The 12,257-nt window shown below is 36.1% G+C and overlaps 1 protein-coding gene across 2 annotated transcripts in view; it reads right to left on the reverse strand.

Annotated features, from left to right (window-relative positions):
* The window catches only part of POLH (DNA polymerase eta), a 48,732-nt gene that overhangs the window by 7,476 nt on the left and 28,999 nt on the right, over nucleotides 1–12,257 (reverse strand). For both annotated transcript variants that reach the window (XM_037011792.2, XM_017676240.3), the window contains 5 exons: nucleotides 4,188–4,357; nucleotides 2,661–2,764; nucleotides 1,366–1,485; nucleotides 652–775; nucleotides 76–141 (listed from right to left, as the gene is read on the reverse strand). In XM_037011792.2, coding sequence (XP_036867687.2) covers nucleotides 76–141; nucleotides 652–775; nucleotides 1,366–1,485; nucleotides 2,661–2,764; nucleotides 4,188–4,357 — 584 coding nt within the window. The remainder of the gene's footprint in view (nucleotides 1–75; nucleotides 142–651; nucleotides 776–1,365; nucleotides 1,486–2,660; nucleotides 2,765–4,187; nucleotides 4,358–12,257) is intronic.

Consider the following 12,257-nt stretch of genomic DNA (forward strand, 5'->3'; position numbering starts at 1 on the left):
TTCTACTCCACAAAGTCAGGAACAACTGGTATTTAAATCCCAAAGCTTATCCCAGGAATAAAAAAGAAATCTTACATCATTTCGGTCCTTGGTTAGTCTCTCCTGTAGTTCCTGGGCTAACTGCAAAAGCCACCATTGTACCTAAAAAAGTATTAAGACTTTAATCTTTTTATTTAAACACCTTAGGTTTATTATAGAACTAGATGGTGGATTTGTTCAGTTATCTCCCAAATGGAAGTATGCAATAAAGGCTCCCCTATACCCAAGGGCTCCCCAGAGCATAGATACCTTCAGTACTTTGACCTGCCCTAACTCAAGATTGTCATTTTCTTTTCCTCCTGGCATGCTATAAGGTGAATTTCAGGCATGTTCCAGCTCAGAGAAAAAAGATACAAATTTAAGGCACAATATACTAGGCCTTCCAAGTTTCCACCTACCAAAAAATGAGGAATTCCATTTTGAACTTCAATCAGTTCCATTTTATTTTTTTAGGTAAAAAAAAATGGAAAAATAATACCACAAGTTTAGCCAATTTTCAATTCAAAAAAAGAAATTTTAGTCCCATCTAACTTATTAAACCTTTCACAACTACCAAAACCTATCCACTAAACCTCTAAAAGAGGTAATGTTCTGTCAAGATTGCCTGCCCACCTGTTCCTGAGTAGTCAGAGCCGTTTTTCCTGGGAAGTTCTTGCTGCAGCCAATGGTTTGGGGTACTTGTCTGGGTTTAACTGGATCATGTTCAATCCCACGGCACATAGCATACAGCCAAGATCTGATAAAACCAGCAGAAAAGTTTAAGGTGAAAGCAAGTGAACATTCTTGTTAAAACAAAACGTCTATGTTATACTATCCTTTTATCCCTTTCATGAAAAAGAAAAAATTTCTCTAAAATTAAGTATATCTCACCTCTGACAGAATTCCTTCCCCACCCCCAACAATGAATTCTAGTGTAATATATTGCCAAAGAGAGGGACACTGGTTATGCTTTCTAAAGTCAAGTTATCATTTGTATTTTCAGAAAAGTAAACCACTGATTCATATTCCCAAGTTTTTTTGGTCCTTACCAAGATCTTAAGGGAGTATCTTGGCACACAAAAATGGTCTGTATATTCAAACTTCAAAGTAAGAGTTTCTATCTATTAACCTCCTTAAGTACACGAAGAAGCTAATATAGACCAAATATCTAGTTAGCAGCAGATGTAAGATTAGGTAATAGTGACCTAATATTTTAAAGCAAAAGGAAGACTGAAATTACCTTGAGGAACAAATGTTAGGTCTAGATTTTACCAGATGGTTTTTGTCTATATTTGAATTTAGCTTCTCTGTAAAGGTTATGATTGAAAAGTATTAGGAATCACTTACCCATTTTTCTCCCCAAAATGACTCTGGAGCTGGGACTCAGTGAACTGGATCAGTTCACCCATGTATTTGACCCCTAGGATTTCAATTACAGAGGCCCCTAGCTTTCCTCCAAGATGGTGGCTAGCAGAAAAAAACAAAGTATTTACAGGTCACTTTATAAATATCTCGTTAAGCAGCAGACATGAGGCATTTTGCTTGCACTAAATAGCTCCCCAGAAGGTTCAGTGAAAATGAAAGCAGACTGTTAATTTTCTAGCATAAAACCAAATGATACTGGGAATTAAGATACTCTGGGAGTTAGGATCTGGGAAGAAGATTAAGAATAGCATAAACAAAAGGTTAAAGTCATTGATTAGTTATATCAAGTCAACTGTCTATAAAGCTTCCAGTTGCACAGGATCCAGTGTCCCATTTATGGACTAAAATTCTAACCCCAAAACAAATCCCTTTCATGACTAAAACCTTTAAACTTAAAGAACAGTCAAAATTCTTCACTTTGGCCTTTGTGGCTTCCTATAATCTGTCCTCAGCCTATCATTTCAGTACCATTTCCTCACTCATCTTCCTCAATATGGTCCATCTAAAGTAGTTTATGTTCTAGTTCACTGAAAATATCTTATACCTTCCCCTTTGTGTTCAAAACAGTCTCCAAATCAATATTGCTCATCTGTTGTCTGCCCCAAAACCTGAAAACAAAATCCCCCTTTTTTTCATCAATTATTTTCAGATCATTCTTCTCTTCTATGAACTTTGGTAACTGCATGTACAATTCACTTATACTCACACACAGTCTTGTGATAGCACTCTCCTTGCAGCTGTAAACTGTTATACTTTGTCCCTTCAACTAGTTATAAGCTCTTGTCAAGGACACACATTGGTTTGTGCAACCTAGTTATTCATTTTATTTGGTTGCTTATTTCATGCCTAGTTTGGGAGCAAGTTAGTAGCCCTGAGCACCTTGATATGAGATTAGAAGAAAGAAAACAAGTAAAATTCCTAGTTATTTGTTATTTTTAAGACTTAAACAAAAACTTGGAAGTTAAACATACAATTGAAAATCAGTTCATTTTTTAAAATTCAGGTTTAAGTATCTTCTAAGATAATCCAGAATTGAAGATTAATTAGGAAAAAGGTCTCACAGTACATTTTCAGAATTTTCTGTGTTATCCCCTCCAACCTTGCTGGAACCTGTTTTCTCTGGCTCCAATCTTTCATAAGGAACAGAAGAAACTACAACCAAAGACTGCCTCACAAGCATATGAGTGAAATCAAAGAACTCTTCACTGAGTACTTACATTTTGCTAATAGGCATCTGGCTGAAGAGCTGCGGGACTGACCCATGTGAGACCAGGGTCTGGTGGTTGGGCTTGTTTAGTCCACAGGCCAGTTTTGCCAGGACCTGGAACAAGAGGAAAAACCTCATTGCTGTCAACTCCACCCATAGAGTTGGTGAATATTAACATACACATACACACACAGTCACAGCCTAAGAGTGGTAGCTGATGGTTTCCACGTTAAAAACAAAAACAAACCAGAAACTCATGACATCCCTAAACCTTAGTGTCCCATAACATCATCAGTAGAAAGCATAACCCACTATCATTATCCTCATTGTTCTTTTCACATCTTCCATTCTCAATTTTCCTTCAGTCATTTTTCCTGCCCCCATCTATTCCTTAAGGTTCTCCCACTTGAAGAGGATAAAAAGGAGGGAAGCTGCAGAAGAATGCATTTAAGTAAGATGCATTTCTTGGCACGTCCAAATGAAAATGCTGAAAAACTTGCTTTACTGTACCCCATTTATTCACATTTCTTGACTGATTAGTCTATTTTGAGTCCCATATTTAATACAGATTACCAGAACTTAGTATATGTCAAAGATTGGGCTCACAGTCACCCTTTAATAGTAAACAGCTTACTTATACTATAAACAAGACTTCAAAATGAAAAAAATTGAATCCTTGAGAACTCTTTCCAAAGAATAAGGTACTTCAGTAGTATCATTTCACAAATTGGTAGGAAAAGTATAAATTCAGTCTTTAAATTCACTGTAGAGATTCTCTGGAAATTCTCCAAGGCAACATCTAGTCTAGTTTCAATTACTGCATTGGAACTTTTGTTTCCCCTCACTCCACCCAACCAGAAAAAACAAAAACAAATACACAAAATTCTGCTGGGTAGCTTGGCAACTTTCCTCTTGTTGGAGGAAGGCGGAGAAGGTAGTAACCAGGGAGTCAGCCACTGCTTCATTATTGAGTTTTGTCAGAAGGCTGGAGATCCCAGGCCCTCCCTGCACTTTAGTCAGAAAGCCAGTTATTTTGCCCCTGGATTATTGAGAATTGGCTGAATATCCTCAATCAAAGTAGTGGTCCAAATTAGTTTAATTTTACTATTCCATTTTTTCTCATTGCTCTCATTAGAAAGGGGGAAATAAACAAAAGCATAAAACACCCAGGCGATACCACAATAGAAATGAGATACTAGAATATTCAGCAAGTGAAAAGAAATAGGTTCATATCTAAAATTCAAAGACTAGCCTCTTACTTTCTACAGACAGCTCAGTTATTAAGGAAATACTTTGGATGCAACTATATAAATAAGCATTTCCTGAAAAACTATCAGTCTGCTACTTAGAAAAGTACATGCTCAGTGTTGATTCTCATGTTAAAGAATTACTTAGACTTTTATTTGGTCCTCAACGTGTATTTTAAATAGAAACCCATTTCAAAGGATATGTGTAATTTAAATGCCCCACTCCTACCTTTCCCTATTGTATTTACAAATTCCCATGTTTCTCTCTGAATTGCACAATTAGCCTTCACCTTATTGTGTGAAATTCCAGCTGAACACTGAAAACCAGCCTCTCTCTCTATAGCTGCTCTCATTTCCTCCACAATCACTGCTCCCACAGTGAGCTGCAGGTCTGGAGAGGTGGTGTTGTCAATCTGAAGAGAATCAAGCCATTGAAATAAGCCTTGTTTCCGCATCTCCTCTGAAAAAGTTGAGAGGTCACATTTAGCCATTTTTTTTTAAGTCAAGATTTTGTGTTATCTAATGCAGAAATGCTTAAAGACAGATTTTCACAAAAAATGGCAGCTATTTTACAAGACTACACAGTACTCACAAGACAGATCAACTTCTTATCACTTCCAGCAGCCCTTTCCTTCAGCATAGGCTGAACCTTATAGCTCTAATATGCAACAAACACATTATATTAGTATCTTTCATGAACACTGATTTAAAAGTATACCTGCTTTCTCTCCAGTTCTCTTGAACTTTCTTCCTTCAACTTCTCCATGCACATCCCCAAGAATTCTATTATGTTATTCATTAGAAAATATTCAGAATTAACTTACATTTCAACACAAATGTGTTAGCATATATATCTTTAGGAGCTAGTTCCAATTAAGTAGCTTAAAATCCAATCAGAGGCACTAGATTTATTCCCCTGCCAAGCTATTTAAATTAGTTGTAGCTTTGGACTCAGGGCCTTGAAAATAGCTTACTATCTAATTTAGAACTAATCACCAAATTTAGATATAGTTGATATACAATCTTATATTGGTTTCAAGTTTACAACACAGTGGTTCAACAGTTACCCATATTATTAAATCCTCACCCTCACTAGTGCAATTACTATCTGTCAACATAGGAAGTTGTTATAGAATCACTGGTTGTATTTTTCATGCTGTACTACTATCCCTGTGACCAACTTATATTATGATCGAGAATTTCTGTGCCCCTTTATTCCACTCACTTTCCTCACCCTCCCCAACCCTTCCCCAAGGCAACCACCAGTCACTTCTCAGTGTCTGTAAGTCTACTGCTATTTCATTCATTTTGTCTTGTTTTGTTATTCCACAAATAAGTGAAATCATAGTATTTGTCTTTCTCCACCTGGCTTATTTCACTTAGCATGATACCTGTAGGTCCATTCATGTTGTTGCAAATGGCAGGATTTTTCTTTTGATATCGTTAATGTACAATTACTTGAACAACATTATGGTACTAGACTCCCCCTATTATCAAGTCCCCACCACATACCCCATTACAGTCACTGTCCATCAGTGCAGTAAGATGTTATAGAATCATTACTTGTCTTCTCTGTATATACTGCCTTTCCCGTGTCCCAACCCTGCTACATGATGTGTGCTAATTGTAATGCCCCTTTTCCCCCCGTATCCCTCCCTTCCCTCCCATCCTCCCCAGTCCCTTTCCCTTTGGAAACTGTTAGTTCATTCTTGGGTTCTGTGAGTCTGCTGCTGTTTTGTTCCTTCAGTTTTTTCTTTGTTCTTATACTCCACAGAGGAGTGAAATCATGTGATACTTGTCTTTCTCCGCCTGGCTTATTTCACTGAGCATAATACCCTCTAGATCCATCCATGTTGTTGCAAATGGTAGCATTTGTTTTCTTATGGCTGAATAATATTCAATTGTGTATATGTACCACATCTTCTTTATCCATTCATCTACTGATGGACACTTAGGTTGCTTCCATTTCTTGGTTATTGTAAATAGTGCTGTGATAAACACAGGTGTCCATATGTCTTTTTGAAACTGGGCTCCTGCATTCTTAGGGTAAATTCATAGGAGAGGAATTCCTGGGTCAAATGGTATTTCTATTTTGAGCTTTTTGAGGAACCTCCATACTGCTTTCCACAATGGTTGAACTAGGATTTCTCTTTTTTATAGCTGAATAATATTCCATTGTGTGTATGTACCACATCTCCATTATCCATTCATCTATTGATGGACACTCTGGTTGCTTCCATAACTTAGCCTATTGTAAATAATGTGACAATAAATATAAGGGTGCAAATCAGGGAATTAGTTTTCTTCAGGTAAATTCCTGGAAGTGGAATTACTGGGTCCTATGGTATTTCTATTTTTTGTTTTTTGAGGATCCTCTATACTGCTTTCCACAGTGTCTGTACCAATTTACATTCCCGCCAACAGTGTAGGAGGGTTCCCATTTCTCCACATCCTCACCAGCATTTGTTGTTTCTTGTCTTTTGGATAGTGGCCATTCTAACTAGTGTGAGGTGGTGTCTCATTAGTCAGTTTTGAGAAAGCATTAAAAAATGATTCTATAGCAAGGGAGTTAGGTACACAGGAAATAGAGACATGCTGGTTTAAAGAGGTAGTTATGAGGTATGAATAAGGCAAGAAAATATACACAATATTCTGAAGCAGTAGAGTGAAGGTTCACATATATAAAGAGAAGGAAGATGAGCACATAGGAGGAAATACTTTCCAAAGGAAGTATTTTCCAACTACAACAATTGCTGCTTCTCTCCTTTGCTGTCTTGTCTTCCTCCTTAAATATCCTAACTGCAGATACTGAGCAATATTCTCCTTTCCTCTGTATATATGCTTTTTTTCTTGGTGAACTGGTACTGGCTTATGCTTTAATTGCTTATGTTGAATATATGCAAATCTTAATCTCTATCCCCAGACTCTTTCGCTCCAATCCCTTATCTTCTACCTCTTTACAGAATGACTCTTTGAATTTTTCATTAAAGTTTCAAACTAAACATAACTAAAATCAACCTTTATTGTATCTTCCTCCTCAATGGTTCTCTTTCCCAACAACTTCCTATTTCTATTAAAGGTTTAAAATCCAAATATTATTAACTTCTTTTCTCTTTCATTCCCCATCATTTAATCAGTCAACAAAGTCCACTTCAAGATAGTTCTCATACTCATTACAACCCACCCTATTTTATTCAGGCTTTCTGCATTCTTGCTCAGACCAACTTAAACCCTAAACTCTCCCTGAACACATTCTATATAATGCCCACAAATTAAATATTCTTAAATACCAATGTTATCAATGTTATCCCCTGTTCAAAGCTGCCACTGACTCTCATGCTTACAGAATAAAGTATCAACTCTACAAACTGGCATTGAAGGTCATCTTCCCTCTTCAATTTATTTTCCACTAATCTCAAGTTAGATCCTTCAATTTCCTGGACATAGCACATCTTATCACTTATTCTATTTCTCTGCTCTTATTCCTTAACTCCGTTCTTCTCCCCTTTGCTTAAATGAGTTTTATATATACTTCAGGGCTTATTCAAATCTCATCTACCACGATGCCCTCTCCAACTATTCAAAGCTAACTTTGCAGCACCTCTCTAAAGTCGTTTAGCTCTTATCTGTAATAAGCATAACGTAACTGTTTAAAGAACACATTGTGTAGCTAGGCAGGGTTCAAATATTGGCTTCACAATTTACCATGTGACTTTGAGCAAGTCACATCTCTAAGCTTCAGTTTCATTGTTCTGTAAGGATGACTAATGTATCTCAGGATTGTTGTGAGAATTAAAAAATATATACATATTTTATACAAAGCTCCTTATCACAGTGACTTGCACATATTATGAACAAATATAAAATCCTTCACTTGAAATCATTAGGCTTGGAAAACATAAAAATATGAAAAATTCATTGAAGTTTTCTGGGCTCTCTTTCTTAACTACTAGAGCTAAATTTTCTCTGCTTAGATTTTTTCATTACTGCTGTCCCAGATTAGGTAATGTTGCAATCCTGTTACTCTATAGCCACACCAGTTGAACAGGATCACAGATGAGCAGCATTTCTTTCCTTTTCAACTTCATAAAAAGAATCTAAAATTTTGGTTTTTTCTCTGACACACTGAAGTGAACTAGAAAGAATAGTTTGGGGAGTAAAATGTTCAATAAAGCTGAGAAGGACTTTCCTTTTCCTAATGAATTATCCGGGTACATTTGTGGATACCAATTGACAAAAAAAAAAAGGCGGGGATCTTCTTATGTACTGTCTGTCCTGTACCGTTGACCTATGTATGTCTCATCTAACACCAATACCATACTGCCCTGGTTACTGTCAATTTATAGTTAAATCTTAAAATCAGGTAGTATAAATCTTCCAACTTAATTCTTTTTAAAGCTGCTTGGCTATTACACCTCCTTTGCATTTCCATACAAAGTTTAGAATCAGTTTGTCAATTTCTATAAAACCCTGCTAGGATTTTTGGAAGAGAAGGCAATGAATCTTTAGGTCAATTTGGGGAAACCTGAACTCTAAGATTTAGATTTTTGGTCCATGAGCATGGTATGTCTCCACTGATTTCATCTTCAATTTCTGTCACTGATGTTTTGTAGATTTCACTGAATGAGTTTTTCACATATTGTTAAATTTATCTCTATAATTTCATGATTTTAGTACTACTACAAATGATACTGCTTTTTAAATTTCCATTTCCCATTTGTAATTTTAGTATATAGAAATACTGTTGAATTGTACATATTGACTGACCCCTACAACCTTGCTAATTCCAGTTATTCTAGTTTTCTTATTTTCTTTTCTGGGGGTGGGGGAACAGCAAGGTGCAGGTAGATTCCTTATGATATTTTACAAATATGGTCATGTTACCTGCAAAGAAAGTTTACTTCTTACTTCACACATCTAACTATCTTTTTATTTCCTCCTCTTTTCTGATTGCACCAACTTTCACCTCCAATACAATGTTGCATAGAACTGGCATGAGTGAGCACTGCTGACTGATAAACCTCCAGCTAGACTGCAAGATCCAGTGACCACGTAACTACAAAAGGGAAGTCCCTGTATTGGTTACAAGTGTGCCCTCCTCTGTGCTACAAGCTAATTAATGCCTTCCAAGCTCCCTCTATCTGTTGGCAGAATCTCATCTTGTGGTTATAGGATTGAGGTATTCTTTTTCTTGCTGGCTATCGGAGGACAGCTCTCAGAGCCTAACCATGGGGACTTCTCCAAAGACCTTCTCACATGGCAGCTTACTTCTTCAAAGCAGCAAAGAGTCTCACCAACCCCCACAATTCTTATCTTTGACAGCTGATTTATAATTTCTTATTCCACTATTTCGTGTCATATGCACTTAGATGTGCAATAATGTGCTTACAAAGAAATGAACTAAGAGCAAGCAAAGGGAGAGAGAAAAGATGAGTTCCTTAGTTAAAACAAACCAGTTACAAAATTGCCCCAAAGGGAAAACTTTCACTCTGGCAATCTTTGCATATTATTTTTAAGTAATCTTACTACTTAAACTTTCTATTAGGATGAGTAATGTACCTCATAGGATTGTGGTGAGGATTAAAACATACACACACACAAGGATTTCAGAAACAGAATACACAGTTGCCAATGCAGCACTGGCTCAGGACTGCTTGCTGTGAATTAAGAGGCAGAATGGCAAAGTCGAATGGAAACTTCAATATCAAAACATCAGATATACCTGGTCTCTTTTCCTAGATTTGAAGTATGTCAGATCCATGAAAAAAATTACTAGAAAGTTTTAGTGGAAGCACTCAGATCAGCTTATTTCTGTTAAGTCTTGTTTCTGCTGCACGTAGCATATGAAGACTCATGAAATATAATAAAGCATTCACTAGACACTGTACTGTTCTCAACACTATGAAAAATATGGTGTCACTGTATCCAGAAGCTTATATTTAAACTGGATGTACATACAGAAGTATTTTTTATAAACCCTGAAATTTAAAAAAAAAATATACATAGACAAGAAAGAGAGGTATAAAGAAGAGGAGCATGTCCATTGGAGGTAAAATCTGACAACAAGCAAAGGTACATACCTTCATCTTCAGCTGGAGAGCTCTTCAACAGTGAGCTGGAGTGAAAGATCAGTGTAATGGGTAATAATAGTTCTTATTCTGAGGTATATGGTTTTGGGAGTCTGTGCAATCTCTTGAAAACTGCACATAAAATTGTCTTATGTCTAGATATGTATTTTTCTGAGGTACGCAAGGGTCCACAGCTTTCAACAGATTTTCAAAAGGGGACCTAGCCCTCAAAAACTTAAAAAAAAAAAACCCAATGATTTAAGGCATTATAAAGTCAATTACAAATGGTTAGTTTTTTTTAATTAGCCACACAAAATATGGTTGAATGTTGAAACCAAAATGTTGTTCATGTGAAACCTTCATAAGATTGTACATCAATGATACTTTAATTTTTTAAAAAACCAGTTAGACATACAATAAAATGTGTTACACAAAGCTAAGACCAAAGAAACACCTTCATTACTGAGATCATTAAATTGCTGACTCTGGTCCCAGAATAATAAAGAAAACCATGAAGTGTTACATCATCAAATGTTTGTGTACCATCACGTTGCCTCCTTAAAGTTGCCCATTTTTATTGTCCACTGTATTTTCCCGAAAGAACTAAAGGATCTGCAGCCTCTAGCTTGATAAACTCTACTGTAATCTCAGGATCTGAAAATAATTCCTCAACAGTCCTTCCCACAAGTTTCCCTGGGCAGTTCTACTACTGCCTCTCAATACAACATATTAAAGGCACACCACACAACTGTCCAATAGCAAATGGAAACTTTACATCTTATTTTAAAACATGGGAAGTTCACCACTCCAACTAGAAATAAGGTCCCTTGGAGTTTTTCTGGACGAATCTGTATTGTTTCTACACCTAGTAACAAAGTGCCTTATGGTTCACCCTAGAAATTTACATGCTATATAGATTTGTATCTAGACAACTTCCTTTTGACTAATCCAACATTAAAAGTTTTTTTTTTTTTTTTTTACCAAAAGAGCTCTTCTGAATAGAAGAAATGTTACAAAATAATAGTTCTAAAAGTACATATTACAAGCCAAGAGGAGATACAGTTTGAATATAGCCATTATCAAAGTCCAAGAAAATGTCTAGGGAAAAGCGTTGATGTCCTGTTGAAAAATCTCTAAATGCAGAATTCTTTGTTCTGGGAGATCCACCTTAATTTCACTTTCATAATATTTAATTTAAAAAAGATAATTTTATAATATAATTTTTAGATTCTCTTAGATTTGGGATCTAGGACTTTCATAATCTAATATTACCACAAAAGCAAGTTTTAACCATTAAGTACATTTTATTTATTAAAAAGACTTTCATGTAGATTGTATCACAAATTTTTGTCATGTAAAGATGAACTTATTAAAAAACCACTTACCATTCCCCTACACATCAATAAGTAGAAAGTAATAGAAAAATAGTAACATCACAATAGCTAGAAAAAAATTAAAGCATCCAGGAACATAACAAATGAATAAACAAGAGCTTTATGGAAAAAAGTACAGCTTTAATAGAGATATAATAATTGGATACTCACAAAAAATTTTTTAATGAATCTGGATCCCTAACTCACACCCTACATACACAGACATGTGTTATAAATCTAAATTTGAAAGGCAAAACAATAAAGCTTCTAGAATAAGAATAATTTCTTCATGACCTTAAGGTAGGTAAAGGCATTTTAAACAGGACTCAAAAAATACTATCCATAAAGGGAAAAAAAGATAAATTGGGCCAAATTAAAATAACAACTTCTATTCATTAAAAACAACCATTAACAGAGTGAAAAACAAGCCATGGACCAAGAGATATTTGTGACGTGTATTTGATAAAAGATTCATATCCAGAATATATAAAGAAATCCTTTAGATGAAGGAGATAAGACAACCCAACATTTTAAAAAAGGGCACTTCATTATGAAAGAAGGTATCTAAATGCTCAATAAAGTTTTTTAAGTGTTTAATTTCATGTAAACTGGCAGTCGCTGTGCTGCCGTCAGGCCAGCCCAAGGGAGGCCTCACTTACAAAAGCTAGAGACGCCAAGCATAGAGGCTTAAACCTGTGTGCTCGGCCCACTGGCTCAGATACTGGAGACAGGCACTGCAGCCAGGAATCATGAAACAGCTCTTTCCTCCCTCAAGGCAGCAGCGCTTCTCTCCTACTACCCCACAACCTCACTCTAGGGGCAATTGGAGCATCTGGGTAATAGAGGGCACCACACAGACTTATGAAATGTCAAAGGAACCTGGTTCAGACCAATATCTCACAAACCCCAGAAAAAGGGC

This window comes from Manis javanica, chromosome 16 (genome assembly GCF_040802235.1).
Source record: "Manis javanica isolate MJ-LG chromosome 16, MJ_LKY, whole genome shotgun sequence".
Lineage (NCBI taxonomy): Eukaryota > Metazoa > Chordata > Mammalia > Pholidota > Manidae > Manis > Manis javanica.